We start from the raw sequence: 15,580 nt of genomic DNA, 5'->3' as shown, positions 1-15,580 counted from the left end.
TGTTTATTTATTTTTGAGAGAGAGAGCATGAGTGGGAGAGGGGCAGAGAGAGGGAGACAGAGAATTTGAAGCAGGCTCTGTGCTAATTGCACAAAACTCAAAGTGGGGCTCCAGCTCACAAAGTATGAGCAGAAGTAGGATGCTCAACCAACTGAGCCACCCAAACACCCCCTGATTTGAAAGTTTTAACAAGGCAGCAGTACGTGTTTAATTAAAAGTTCAATACCTGTAAGGGGAAATCAGAGTCCTTCAGCAGAGGAAGCTGCTAAATCAGCATTGAATTTTTAGGTGTATGATATGTAAGTTTATTTGATGAATCTTAGATATCACTGATCTATTTTAATTATTTGACAAAAAATAACCTTTTTTTTTTTTTTTTTTTTTTTTAGTTTATGTGTATTTTTTCTAAGGTCAAAAAAGATCTGTCTACTCATAGACATTGTAAATATGCTAACATTTGCATATTTTCCTTTGTAGGCCCAGATTATTCCTCATCAGCATGGTTACCTGGTAATGAGTCCTTGTGGCAGGCCACAGCTGTTCCATCCAACCATCGAAATAATCATATCAGGAGACATAGTATAACTTCTGACAGTGGTGACACCGGCATTGGAACTTCTTGTTCTGACAGCGTGGAAGGTGAGCGGAAATTCCTAGTGTTTAGACATGAGCCTTCAGAATGGTTGTCATTGAGAACATTTAAGGGATGTATTTTGTTGTTCTAAAATAAGAAATTATAAACTAGTGTTTGAATATTTAATAATGTTCAGTGTTATTATATATCAAAATTCTTTCTCTGATCATATTAGTTTTTCCCTCATTCACTTTTAAACTATTTATTTTGAGATAATTGTAGATTCACATCCGATTTTAAGAAATAGTGCAGAGATTTTATGCATTCTTTATACAGTACCTCCAACCCCCACCCATGGTAATATCTTGCAAAACTCTACACTATGGTATCACAACCAGAATATTGATACAGTCAAAATACAGAACATTTCTATCACCGCAGTGTATACTTCGTGTTGCTCATGCTCCCCCATCTCCCTTAACTCTTGGAATCCACTAATCTATTCTCTATTTTTATAACTTTTTCATTTCAAGAATGCTGTATAAGAGGAATCATACAGTATGTAACCCTTTAATTTTTTTTTTTTTTTTTTTTTACGATTCATTCAGGTTGTTGTGTATGTCAATAGTTTATTGCTAAGTAGTATTTGGCATTGGTGGCATTAGATAGACCACATTTTGCTTCACCATTTACCCACTGAAAGATACTTTTCAGTTTCAACTATTGGGAATAAAGCTGCTATAAGCATTCATGTGCAGGTTTTGGTATAAACATATGTCTTCATTTCTCTGTGGTAAACATTTAGGAATGAAGTTGCTGGTTGTATGGAAGTTGTATGTTTAGTTTTTAAAGAAATTGTCACATTGTTTTTCAGAGTGATTATTTCATTTCCATTTCATGGATCATCGTGAAGGATCTAGTTTTTTCTTCATTCTAGCTAGTATTGGTTTTTTTTTAAGTATTTTTCTTTTAATATTTTTTAATGTTTTTTTATATTAAATATCATTTATTGTCAAGTTGGTTTCCATACAATACCCAGTGCTCATCCCAACAGGTGCCCTCCTCAATGCCCATCACTCACTTTCCCCTCTCCCCAACCCCCATCAACCCTCAGTTTGCTCTCACTATTTAAGAGTCTCTTATGGTTTGCCTGTTTTATTTACTTTTGAGAGAGAGAGAGAGAGAGTGCACGTGCGCACAAATGGGGGAGGGGCAAAGAAAGGGAGATACAGAATTTGAAGCAGGCTCCAGACTCTGAGCTGTTAGCACAGAGCTTGACATGGGGCTCGAACCCACGAACCATGAGATCATGACCTGGGCTGAAGTCAGACACAACTGACTGAGCCACCCAAGTGCCCTGCATTGGGCAAAGAAAATGAACTTCAATCTTAGTTGTACAAAAAGATTAAGTCACCATGTTTCGGTTTTCAGCATCTTGTACATTCTAAGACAGGTTTGACCCTTGTCTGGCTCCAAAGAGGTAAGCTCTAAACCCTTGGAATATCCTGCTTAATAAGAGTGTCTTTGTTTACCTAGGGACCTTGGTTTTCAACCTTGGTGGTTTTTAAATTCTGGCCTTTCTGATGAGAATGTAGTGGTATCACTGTGGTTTTAATTTTCATTTCCTTCAAGATTAATAATGTTGAACAATTTCTTCACATGCTTGTTTTCCATCTCTATTCTCTTTGTTGGTATGTTTCTTCATGTCTTTTGCCCATGTTTTAATCAGATTATTTCCTTTATTTTACTGTTGAGTTTTGAGAGTTCTTTATGTATTTCGGATACTAACCCTTTGTTGGCTATATGGTTTGCAAATATATTCTTCCACTCTGTAGCTTGTCTTTTTATTCTCTAAAAGTGTCTTTTGCATAAACATAAAATTGGATGTTTAGTGTGGTTTTTTTCTATATGGATTTTGCTTATAGGGTCAAGTCTAAGAACTCTTTGCCTAGTCCCAGATCTTGAAGATTTTCTCTTAATTTTTTTCTTAAATTTTCATCATTTTTTCTTTTCCATTTAATTCCATGATCCATTTTTGAGTTAAATTTTTATAAAGTAAGTATGTTTGGGTGTCTCCAAGACCACCATTCATACCAGTGATTTGCTTTAAGGAATCACAGAACTCAGAAGAGCTGTCATACTAATGGGATCAGCCATAGAGAAAGAAGCAAAGGGCAGGATCTAGGAGACAGTAGGCCCAAACTTGCATTGTCTTCTCCCAGTGGAATTGTGTCTGCTTAATTCTCCCAGCAGTGATTTGTGACAGCACATACAGAGTTTTGCTAACCAGGCAAGGTCCACCCAAGCCTTGGTGTCCAGGATTTTTATTATGGTTTGGTTATGTTGGCATGGTTGACTCCATGTGTGGATTACCTTACTCTGTAGTCCTTGAGAGGTCAAGCTGGTATCACATGATTCAAGCCTTCCACCATAAATCGCATTATTAGCATAGACCATATGAAGCAACCCAAGGTCCCCAGGTAAACAAAGACACTCTTATTAAGCAGGATATTCTAAGGGTTTATAGGTTACCTCTTTGGAGCCAGTTAAGGGTCAAACCTGTCTTAGAATGTACAAGATGTTGAAAACCGAAACATGGTGACTTAATCTTTTCGTACAACTAAAGTTGAAGTTCATGTTCTCTGCCCAATAAGTCTTGAAATTGGGTAGAATAATTATTCCCATTTTATTCTTTTTCAAAACAGTTTTTGCTATCTTCATTCCTTTGCTTTTCTATATGTTTTAATAATTTTGTCTATATGTACCAAAAATTTTGCTGAGAATTTTATAGGAATTGTGTTATCTATATATCACCTTGGGCAGAGTTGACATATTTGCTCTCTTCAGTTTTCTAGTCCATTAACGTGGTATAGTTCTCCATTTATTTAGATTTTAACTTTACTCACCAATGTTGTACATGTTTTGTTAGATTTATACCTGAATATTTCATTTTTTATTTATTTATTTTTTTGAGTGATTGTCAGTGGCATTGCATTTCCAATTTTGGTGTCCATGTTGTTATTACAATAGAAGTAAAGTTGATTTTTGTATATTTATTTTGTGACATTGCTGAACTCACTCTTTAGTTCTACGAGGTTTTTTTTTTGGTAGATTTCTTGGGATTTACTCTATGCACAATCATGCCATTAGTAAATAGGGATTTTCTTCCTTTCCAATCTATATGCCTTTTATTTCCTTTCCTTCACTTATTGCAGTGACCAGACCATCCAGAACAGTGTTGAAGATGAGTAGTAGGACTAGACGTTCTTGTCTTTTTCCTGATCTTACAGATAAAGTGCTTAGTCTTCCACTGTTAAGTAGCTGTGTAACAACTGTTAGTTGTAGGTTTTTCGTAGATGCCATTTATCAGTTTGAGGAAGTTTCCCTCAAATTGCTGAGATTTTTTTTTTTTTTTTTAATGAATGGGTATTAGATTTTGCAAATGCTTTGTCTACATCACTTGATAAATGATATTCTTCTTTAACTTGTTGATATGGTGGCAAGTTTTATTGCTTGATTTTTCAAATAGTGAGCCAGCTTTCCATCCCTGGAATAAACTTCACTTGGTCATAATGTATAATTCTTTACATATATTGCTGAATTCTATTTGTATTTTGTTAAGGAATTTTTCTGTTTATCCATAGAGATATTTATCTGTAGTTTTCTTTTTTGAAGGAACTGTCTTATCCTGTTTTGATGTCAGGATAATACTAACTTTATAAAATGAATTGGAAAGTATTCTCTCCTATTTTCTGGAAGAGAAATGTATGAAATGATATTCTGTAGATGTTTGGTAGCACTCTTCAGTGAAATAATCTGAGCCTAGAGATTTCTTTTTTCATAGTTTTAAAATAATGAATTAAGTTTCCTTAATAGTTATAGGGTTATTCAAATTATCTCTTTGAAATTGAATAAATTATGATAGTACCCACTCAACCCCGAGGGAAGTGGTCTGTTTTGTCTTAGTTGTCAAATTTATGTGTATAGAGTTGTTCATAGCTTTTCCTTATTATCTCTTGATGTCTGCAGCCTCTGTAGTGATACCCCTTGTTCCATTTCTGGTATTGTTAATTTGTGTTTTCTTTTTTCTTTTTTAAGCCTTGGTAGCAATTTGTCGGTTTTATTGATCTTTTCAAAGGATCAGTTCTTTTTTTCATTAATTCAGTTCAGTGATTTCTACTATTTGTTAATTTATTTCCTTTTGCTTTGGGTTTATTTTACTTCTTTTCTAAATTCTTAAGGTGGGAGATTAATCTGGTTAGTGATTTGAAACTTTCCCTCTTTTAGATGTATGCATTTGGTGCTATAATTTTTTCTGAGTACTGTTTTGGCTTTGTCCCACAAATTTTGATATGCTGTGTTCTCATTTAGTTTATTGTATTTTCTTAATTTACCTTGAGACTTCCTTTTGACCTCAGTTATTTAGTAGTATGTTGTTTAGTTTCAATGTGTTTGGTGTTTTCTGCCATCTTTTTCTTATTAATTCGAGTTTGATTGCATTGTTGTCAAAAACATCTGATTTCAATTCTTTTAAATTTTTTGAGGTTTCTTTTAGGTCTTAGCATATGTTTATTTTGTATATCTTCTGTGGGCACTTGAAAAGAATGTGTATTTTGTTGTTGTTGGGTTAAATGTTCTATAAATATTGATTAGGTCATGTTGGTAGTGGTGTTTTTTTCTATATCTTTGATTTTCTATGAAGCTATTCAGCCAGTTGTTGAGAGAGCAGATTTTTAAAGTCTCAGCTATAATTGTGGATTTGTATACTTTGGTTGGTTCTTTAAATTTTTGTTTCATATATTGTAGTTCTGGTGCTTGGTGCATATACATTTAGGATTTCTATGTATTCTTGGTGGATTGGCCCTTTTATCATTATATAGTAATCCTGTCTCTGGTAATTTTTTTGTACCGAAGTCTGCTTTATCTGATATTTATATAGCTGCTGTGGCTTTCCTTTGATTAATGTTTAAATGGTAAATGCTTTCCATTTTTTTACTTTCAACCATCTGTATCATTATAGTTGAAGTTACTTATGACAACATACAGTTGGATCATGAATTACAATTCACTCTGCTGATCTTGGTCTTTTAATTGGTATATTTAAGCCATTTACATTTAATGGAATTATTGATTTATTGATACTTAAGTTCTCTGTCCTTTTTCTTTTTTCATATTCCTGCTTTCCTATGCATTGCTGGAACATTTTTAGAATTCCACTTGGATTTATCTAAAGTATTTTTTAAAAAACTTTATTAGAATGCGTGTGCATGTGCATGTGCACATGTGAACGGGGAGGGGCAGAGAGAGGGAGATTGAGACTCCCAAGCAGGCTCTGCGCTATCAGCATGGAGCCCAGTGTGAAGCTTGAACTCATGAACTATGAGATCATGAGTCAGACAGGTAACCGACTGAACCCCTCAGGTGCCCCTTTAGTATTTTTAAGTGTCTCTCTTTGTATAGCTCTTCTAGTGATTGCTCTAGGTATATGTGTGTGTGTGTATATATATATATATATATATATATATATATATATATATATATGTAATGTAAATAACTTACTTTAACAGTTTGGAGTATAGAATCCTTTTACCATCCCCCACTTATAATAGAATTGTTTCAAATATTATCTCTTTATATATTAATAACTATATTAGTGTCATAATATTTACTTCAACCATCAAACATAATTTAGGAAACTCAAGAGCAAATAGCCTATATTTGCTTTCTGTGTTATTTTTTCCTTTATATTTTAAGGTTCTTTTTATTGTTTCCTTTTGGTTTAGCCATTTTTTAGGATACAAATTACCTGAATTTCTTTTCAACTGAGAATGTCTTGATTTTCCCTTGATTCCTGAAGGATAATTTCATTGGGTATTCAATTCTAGTTTGTCTTTTTTTTTTTTTTTTTTTTTTAGTACTTGAACAGTATTGTGCCATTTCTTTCTGGCCTCCATGGTCTGATGGCAGATCTCTTGTCATTTTCCTCTGGCTACTCTAAAAATTATTTTCTTTGTCTTCAGACTTTAGAAATTAAGTATCACATGTCTTTGTGTGGATTTCTTTAGGTTTTTCCTATTTGGGATTTGTACAGCCTCTTGAATCTGAACTTCCTGCCAAATCTGGGAAGTGTCCAACCATTATTTTCTTTGATTACTTGAGCCTTTCCCTCTTTCCTTCCAGGACTCTGATGGAACAAATCATAAATCTTTTGTTATTGTCCTACAGGCTTCTGATGCTCTGTTCCTTTTTTTCCTCCCTCTCCAATTTTTTATTTGTTATTTAGACTGGGTACTTTTTATTATTTTGTCTTCCAGTTCACTGATTTTTTTGGGGGGGGGGGTCCACTCCATTCTAATGGTGAGCCCATCTGCTGAGCTTATTTTTGTTACTGTACTTTTCAGCTCTAAAATTTTTATTTATTTATTTATTTATTTATTTTTATGTGTTTTATTTCTTAGCTGATGCTTTGTTGTCATTTGTTTCAGGCATGCCTGTATTGTTTGTCAAAGCAATTTTATAATGATTTCTTTAAAATCCTTACCAGAGAGTTCTTAACAATTCTGTTATCTTGGTGTTGACATCTATTTATTTTTGCATTTATTTTGGGAATTTATTCTTTGTATGGCAAATGATTTTCAACTGAAATTTGGAGTATTTTGTACAGTTATGAGATTCTAGATTTATTTACTACATGGCAAATATTGTTACATTTATACTTTTATCACATGTCTTATAATTATAAACACATAAGTATATGTAATATAAAATTATTTTAAATGTTTATTAGTATGTTTAAACCTTTCCTATTAGCTGATTTTGTAAGATACTGCTCTGGCATGTGAAATGAGGAGGGGTACTACTTCCTTACTGCCAGATGGAGCTAGAAGTCTAGGTTCCCCACTTGGCCTCTGTTGATACCTGACGTGTTTGGAGGGGAGTGCCTTGTTACTGCTAGATGGGGGTAGAAGTCCAGGTTTTCAGGTCATCATTACTGACACCATTTGTGTGTGACCTCTGTATTGCTGGGAGATGGTGAATGTCCAGCCTCTCTGTTAGGCAGGCCCCTCTGATATAACCTAAGAATATACGTGTGCATAGTGATTATCCATACTGCCAGACAGGGATGAAAATCATGTCTCCCTACTTGGCCTTCTTTGGAATTACCCTGGTGAGGCTATTTTAAAGAACTTTGTTATAGCATGGCAAGATTGGAAGTCTAGGCTCTCCACTTACTGTTGTTGGTGTGAGTGGAAGTAGGGCTGCAGTTTTTTGTATGGTGTTTGGCTGGAGAAGAGTATTTACTGTCTGGAAAATTTCTGTCATTTTAGGCTTCCTCTTCCCTGGTCCATTGGCTAGGGAGAACAGGCTTTTCTGGGACTTTTTTGGGCCATGCCCATGGTTCTTTTGGGTGGCTGTTTTTTTTTTTTGTTGTTTTGTTTTTTTTTTTTTGTTTTTTTGTTTGTTTGTTTTCAGCTCCAAAGCTGGGTGGCAAAAAGAAAACTCAAGGAATTCACTGTCTCGTTCTTTGGGTCCTGAGTTTCTTAGCTGGTCTGCCATATTTTCTCCAACTTTTAGTCTTATGTTTGTTTTACATATAATGTCTAGGGCTTTTAGTTGCGTTTAGTAGTAAATATAGGGAAGAGTGTGTGCTTTCCATTATCTCACCAGTGTTTTCTCAGAGATGTTAATAAAAATCTTAACTATTACTGTTTGCTATAACTTTGCTAGTAGTTGCATTGAATATTGATTTCATTATGGTCTTGCATCTGTTGTTAGTTGACTATTTAAAACATACAACTCAAGGAAAGGAAGGAAATATATACAAGGTGGTGAAGGGGCAGATAAATAAGAGTGTGAATTGTAAAAAATAATTGTAAGACAAGTATTCTTTTGTTAAATTGAAACATTAATATAATTTAAGTATATGGTGCCTCTATTTCTTTAGCTTTCTTTTTTATGTTCCCTAAATATAAGATTTTATATCCTGTTTTCACAGCCTTATTTGGTTTATAAATGGATACTCTTAGAACTGTTGATTTTATTGTAAGTCTGTTTAGGTTTTATTCATATTTTTGTCTCTTGAAGTGAAATTGACAGGGTATATTGGCAGTTGTCTAGTGGAGTTTTTTTACTTGATTGATCTGAAATAACATTTTAGTATAGTATTCTACATGTACTACTACTGACATTTATTTTAGAGCCCTTCAGCGGGAGGCTGGTGATATTCCTGAAGTATTAAAGAAAATGTCCCATTATAGAGACTTTTTTCAAGCTTTCAGCATACTAATGGTCTGTTATCTTAAGCCGTAAATGATAAGTAGGATTATTTTCTTTTGGTAGTAGTCATAGTGTTAGAATTGGATGGGTCTTTAGAGAAAATATAATTAATTAGACCATTATATAAATGAGTAAATTAATTCCCAAAAGATTTAATGACTGCTCTTACTAATATGGTAGTTAAGAGCTTAACGCTGTGTTTAAACCTGTTGTCATGTAATCATCTTTGCAACCTTGAATAATTTCTCATTTCAGCCTTATATTTTTCATCTCTCATTTGGAGATAACTTGTTTTTATGTATTATGAAGATTTAACAGCATGACTTTTAAATTGCTTAGTGCAGTTCTTTGCATTACCATCATTGATTTTAAAACGATTTGTGTTCTCCTTCCTTGATCTCTTTTTTGTGTCTCTTTCCTCAGATTTCTCTGTCTTAGGAAGTTTACCAGCTGGCTTATCTAAAACAGTGTTGCTTCTACTGCCACCCTCACAGTTTTGTACCCACACCCTTGCTTTATTTTGGGTTTGTTTATTCTGTCATAGAATAGGAACTGGTATTTACTGGATGCTCAATTTTGTTCAACAAAACAGTGCATATATAGATTTTCAGTTAAGGTTCCTGTTTTTAGCCTGCTTTTGTACCTGATATTTCTGAGGTTACACCCTCTTTGATGTTCTCCTAAATGAACTCCCTGTGCTACATTTCCAGACTTGTATTTTATGCCACGTATTCTGTTCTGCTTCAATAATTAGCCCTTTATTTTCCACCTTCTGGGATTTTCTTGCAATTTTTTTCTCTGATGGTCCTGTAATTTTCATTGCCGTGAGTTTCTACTGTCATTTTGTTGAGCCTTGAAAGGGAGAGAATATAACTTTGTGTGCTCAGACAGTAATCTTGAACCAGAAAATCTGTGAGACAGATATAAATGAAAAACAAAGAGAGGGGCACCTGGATGGCTCAGTCAGTTAAATGTCTGACTCTTGGTTTAGTCATGATCGTGCAGTCGTGAATTCAAGCCTTTCCCCACATTGGGCTCTGGGCTGCTGGTGTAGAGCCTGCTTGGGGTTCTCTCTCTCCTTTTCTCTCTGGCCCTCCCCCACTCTGTCTCTCAAAATAAATAAATAAACTTAAAAAAAAAAACAGAAAAAGAACTAAAAAAGGTTATACAACTTTTCCTTAGTGTCAGTTATTCTGTGTATTTCTTCTACTTCGCCAATTTTTTAAAAAAAAGTAATAAACGCACATTTAAAAAAGCATAAAGGTGAACATAATTTTAAAAACAAATTTGTATTTCAAATATCATTAAATTTGTGGTCTTTGAAAAATTTGAACCTATATAGTATTAAATAGAACAAAAAGTGAAATCTCCCTTTATTTTCCCTTCTTTAATTCTTGCTTTATTTTCAAAGGTAACAGATACTATCAGTGTGTTCCATATTCTTCCAGATCTTTTGTGTACATTTATTCACCTACACACAGGTTTTAAAATAAAACTAAAACTGGATCATTCCATATATGTTTGTGATTTGCTTTCCGTTTTTTTTTTTGTCTTATTTATATTGGATTTCTTTAAAAAATTAATTTTCATTGTAAATGAATCACATGACCTAGTCCACATCACCTCCTAGAATTGCCTTTTCTCCAAGGACATTCAAACATTCAAATGTTGAGATAAGATTGGGACTGGGTTTGACCTCCTGGGCATTTAAGAGTAAAATAGACTTCTTTGGGTGGGGCATGGGGGATATTTTTTGATGTATCAGAAGGAACACACAGAATGAATAAAAGTCTTACCAGTTTACAACAGATGAGCCAAATCACAAGTTGGAATAAAATAAAAGGCTAGAATATCTGTTATATATATATTTCTCTAGCAAACGTATCAACTTAAGTATTCAAAAAAATTTTTTTTAATGTTTATTTATTTTTGAGAGAGAGAGACACAGAGTGTGAGCAGGAGAGGGTCAGAGAGAGAGGGAGACACGGAATCTGAAGAAGACTCCAGGCTCTGAGCTGTCAGCACAGAGCCCGATGCAGGGCTCGAACCCATGAACTGTGAGATCATGATCCGAGCTGGAGTAGGATGCTTAACCGACTGAGCCACCTGGCCACGCGCCCCATCAACTTAAGTACTTCTTAAAAACACATTTATTTGATTTAATGAAAATTCAAAAGTTTTGAATGAACACTGATAAAAGATAGTAAATTTAAGAAATGACACACTGGGAATAAATATTTGAAATAAAACTACATGGAAATAATAATTAATGTTATTTAAAGAGCTTCTACAAATAAGGACAATGCCCCCAAATAGGTATTCATTTATAAAATTCAAAATGTTTTATAATTTTAAATATTTTATAGATAAAAAGTAAACAATTCATGGGAAAAGTACAGATGCCCAATAAGCATCAAAAAGATGAACAGAGTCATAGTGAAATAAAAGTCTGGATGATGGGATACTGCTTTTCAGCAACAGGGGGAAATTGTCCCTTTTCCCCCAAAATAGACTCTAATATCCAGAGTCTGAGCGTAGCTGGGAAAAGTAGTACTCTCATAACTAGTACATATATTCAGCCTTTATAGAGGAAAACTTGGCAGTGGTAACTAACAACTTTCTAGCTGTTACTATGTCTTAGGTACTTTACACAATAATTCATTTAATCCTCACAATAACCATCTAATGGAGGAAGTGAGACACAAAGAGGTCAATTACCTGTAAATATCCTAGGTAAAGTGTAAATATTCTTGATTTAGCACACAGACAGGTGAACAAAGATCATACATACAAATATAGTCACTGTAGCACTGTTTAGTAAAAGTTTAGAGACAACTTTAAGTATATTAATAGGGACATGGTTAAATATTTCACTGTGTATCCAGTTAAAATAATTAGGTAGTTTATATGTGCAAACCTAGAAATTCAAGCAGGACTCTATCTTAAGACAACAAGTTGAACACTGTCCTTTAATTTACCTAACTCCTTTCTGAAATCCCTCTGAAACTCGGGGAAAAACAGATAAACAACACTATGGTGACAAGGAGAACAAGACAAAACAAGAGTGAAATTCTGGGAGCTATAATTCAGAACAAGTAAATTTTTCTAGCAGATCCCAAAGAGTTGAATCCTAAACCAGCAACAAAAATTCAGGAGCAAGCTGTATATATATTAGCAAGCTGTAATAATATAGTATATATTATTAAAAGTCCTCAATAAGGTCCAGGAACTGGTAGTACCTGGATTGCCAGGTTTCTCCACTGTATAGTAACTCTTCCACTTTTTTTTTTTTTCAAGTTTATTTCTTTATTTTGAGAGAGAGCATGAGCTTGCATGCAAATGTGGGGGGGAGGGGCAAAGAGAGAGGGAGAGGGAGAGAATACCAAGCAGCCTCTGTGCTGTCAGTGCAGAGCCTGTGGGCTCCATCCCATGAACCATGAGATCATGACCTGAGCCAAAATCAAGAGTCAAGACACTTAACCAACTGAACCACCCAGGCACCCCTTCTGCTTTCTACTGTATTATGTTATTTGGATGCAGTCTTAGGGGGAGTATTAAACTCCACCTCCTAGAAGAGGAAGTACCTGAATTTAATATTTAGAATTATTCTTAAAAATTTATTTGTCCTTTCTATTCCATTTATTTATTCACTTGTTTGTATCAATGTGGGCTCATGTATTATACCTACTTTTTTTTAAAAATTAAACTTCAGACTTTATTAGAATTTACCAGTTTTTTATTAATGTTCTCCTGCTCCTAGTTCCTATTCAGGATACCATATTACTTTTAGTTGTAATGTCTCCCTTAATCTCCTTTGGTCTGTTACAATTTCTCATGCTTTCCTTTTTTCATAACCTTAAGAGTGTTGAGGAACACTGGTTAGGTATTTTATAGAATGCCCCTCAAATTGGATTTGTTTGATGTTTTCTCATGATTACATTGAGATTATGCTTTTTGGGAAGAAGAGTACAGAGATGAAAGTGTCATATGTCAGGGGGTACATGATATTTATCTGATACCAGTGGTGATGTTAACCTTGATCTCTTGGTTAAAATGTGTTTTCTGGGTTTCTCCACTATAAAACTATTATTTTGCCCTTTCATATTCTATTATTTGGAAGCAAATCACTAAGTCCAGCCCAAACATAAAGTGGTTGTGGAGTACTGAGTTCTATATCCTGGAGGGGAAAATATGTATATAATTTGGAATTAGTTTTTTCTTTTTTTTTTAGGTAGGCATCATGTCCAACATGGAGCCCAATGTGGGGCTTAAACTCACGACACTGAGATCAAGACTTGAGCTGAGATCAAGAGCTGGGCAGTTAATGGACTGAGCCACCCAGGCACCCCAAATTGGAATTTTTTTATAAGAAAGATTCATCCTTATCTCCCTCATTTATATCAGTATGGACTATGCATATATATTTTATTTTTTTGGGTTATGACTCAATAATATTTATTTTGTTGCTCAAATTATTACAGCTTTGTTCCATTAGGAACTCTTTCATGTTGGCTCCTATGATACTTTCTGCCCCACACCCATCCTTTTGTTTTTGAGCATTTCCTAATTTTGGGTACTATAAAGTGTCCCATGCTCGTCTTATATTTTCTCTACCCTCACCCTGGAATCAGTGATTTCTTCAAGGAGCTCTGGTTCCTTTTATTGGAGAATGGTATTTAGAAATCAAGATCTGGGTGCTGGGAATGCTTGTTACTGCTGGGGTGTCATGGCTTCTAGGCTGTCCCAGAGGACAGAGCTAGGCTATGCAGGTATGTCTACCAACTTGTGTATACACACATACCTATAATTGTTTCTGTGTGTATTCATCAGTATTTATATTAAGATAAACATGTTTAATGCTGATATCTCTTGACTCTAATCCAGTAAAGTAGAGCTTATTTTAGCCTTTTCCTTGCTTGTCTGTATATAACTTCTCTCTCCCAACAGTGAGATACCTCCTACCACCTACCATCCATTTACTTATTGTTCAACCCCTAGTGTACAAGTAAAGCAGGTTCAGAAACATTAACCCGTATTTCCCTGTGTTCGTTTTCTGGGGCTTCCATAACCAATTACCACACACTGGGTGGCTTAAGACAATAGAAATACATTTACTTATGGTTTTGGAGACCACAAATCCAAAGTCAAGGGGTCTACAGGGCCATGCTGTCTTCAGAGGCTCTACGAATGAATTGTCCTGCCTTGCCTCTTCTAGCTTCTGGTGGTTACCAGCAATCCTCTTTTACATGGCTTTCTTTGGTTCTCCCCAGTGTCTTCAGATCTCTCTTTCCCCTTATAAATAGAACACCTGTCACTGGATTTAGGGCCCACCCTAATTCAGCACGACCTCATCTTTTGATTACATTTGCACGGACCTTATTTCCAAATGAGGCCACATTAGCAGGTTCTGGGTGTTTTAATGTATCTTAAGGGTGGACACAATTCATTCCATAACACTCTATTATATGTGGTTAAACAGAAAGGCATAAAATAAATGGAGAGCAATTTGAACTAAGTTTAATTGAAAATAAAACAGAACTGCTTTGAGGGCTTAAAAAAGTGTAATTAGCCATTCTCTTCAATGAATTTTAAAAATTAACTTGTTTTTTGAGGAGAGAATGATGTGGGAACAATAACAGATCTGAGGAGTTAAAAGTTGCTGAGTGGATGCCCTGGGATTTTTTTAGTTATAGTAAAGCTGTTTGCTTTAAGCAAATTATACTCTTTCTTAACTTGGGTCCTATGTTTTGACTTTTCAAAAATTTACTTGAGATCCAGAAATGAAATAAACTCAATAATCTTTGTTTTCAAATAGTTACTTCACCCTCCATTGAATATTATGGTGTTAACATGGATCCAGGTGGAAATTTTCCTTCCTCAGTTTGGCCAAGGAGAGCTTAAAAATAATCTCCCTCCCTCCCCTCAGACTAGGTTACGAAATATCAAGACTGTATGCTACCTTTTCATAATGACTGGCTGGAGAACTGAAAATACCTTATTGAGAATATTACTGGTAATGGTTTCTTTTTCATAATCTCCAGAAACTGTGATCCTGCTGTGTATTATTATGTAATTATTCACCTTTTCTCTTGCTATTTAGAAAATGACCTTTTGTTCAGTCTCCTCTCTTTAATTAATTTGTTTGTTTTAACAGTAGCAAATATCATGGCTTTTCTCACTAATTCATTGGGTGTTAAATATAAGTTCCTTTAATCTTTTAGGGATGAAGAGCATGATTTCTACTTTCTTCTTGAATTGAGCCAATATGAAGATGATGTATTTTTTGGACTTCCATTATTTTTTGCTGTTACCTCTAACCTGAACTCCCAACTCCTTTCCCTGTCAGTTTTTTAGTAACACATGAAGCAATGAGTGATTTTACTGGTATATATTGCACAGAACTATACAGAGTATCCTAATGGCCAAAGAATCCATTGAGTTTAAGGCATGATCACAATAGGTAGTGTTATTTGAAGGCTATTATATATGGATAAGGCATAGGGCAAATAGGGCAGGAGTTCTAGGAAAGGATAAGGAAGGAGTGTGAAGAATGGTGGATGAAAGTTAGATGGAGTAATAGAACTCTGGAAGACTGACATTAATAGAAATTTAGGACTTCTGTGGAAAATGAATCAGAATTATGGTTTGAGTGATTGGTGTGTTTATGGATGATCTTGATTGCGTTTATGATGGACTATCTGGAAAGGTGAAGTGCAGCTGTTTAAAAAT

At 34.6% G+C, this 15,580-nt stretch overlaps 1 protein-coding gene across 2 annotated transcripts in view; it reads left to right on the top strand.

The window, feature by feature from the left end:
* Window positions 1–15,580, top strand: part of CEP85L (centrosomal protein 85L) — a 164,592-nt gene that overhangs the window by 17,721 nt on the left and 131,291 nt on the right. For both annotated transcript variants that reach the window (XM_060616511.3, XM_060616510.3), the window contains exon 2: window positions 478–639. In XM_060616511.3, the coding sequence (XP_060472494.1) occupies window positions 478–639 (162 nt within the window). The remainder of the gene's footprint in view (window positions 1–477; window positions 640–15,580) is intronic.

Source organism: Panthera onca, chromosome B2 (assembly GCF_046562875.1).
Source record: "Panthera onca isolate mPanOnc1 chromosome B2, mPanOnc1 haplotype 2, whole genome shotgun sequence".
Taxonomy (NCBI): domain Eukaryota; kingdom Metazoa; phylum Chordata; class Mammalia; order Carnivora; family Felidae; genus Panthera; species Panthera onca.
The sequence above is the reverse complement of the archived record's forward strand: the minus strand, read 5'-3'. Positions and strand labels throughout refer to the sequence as shown.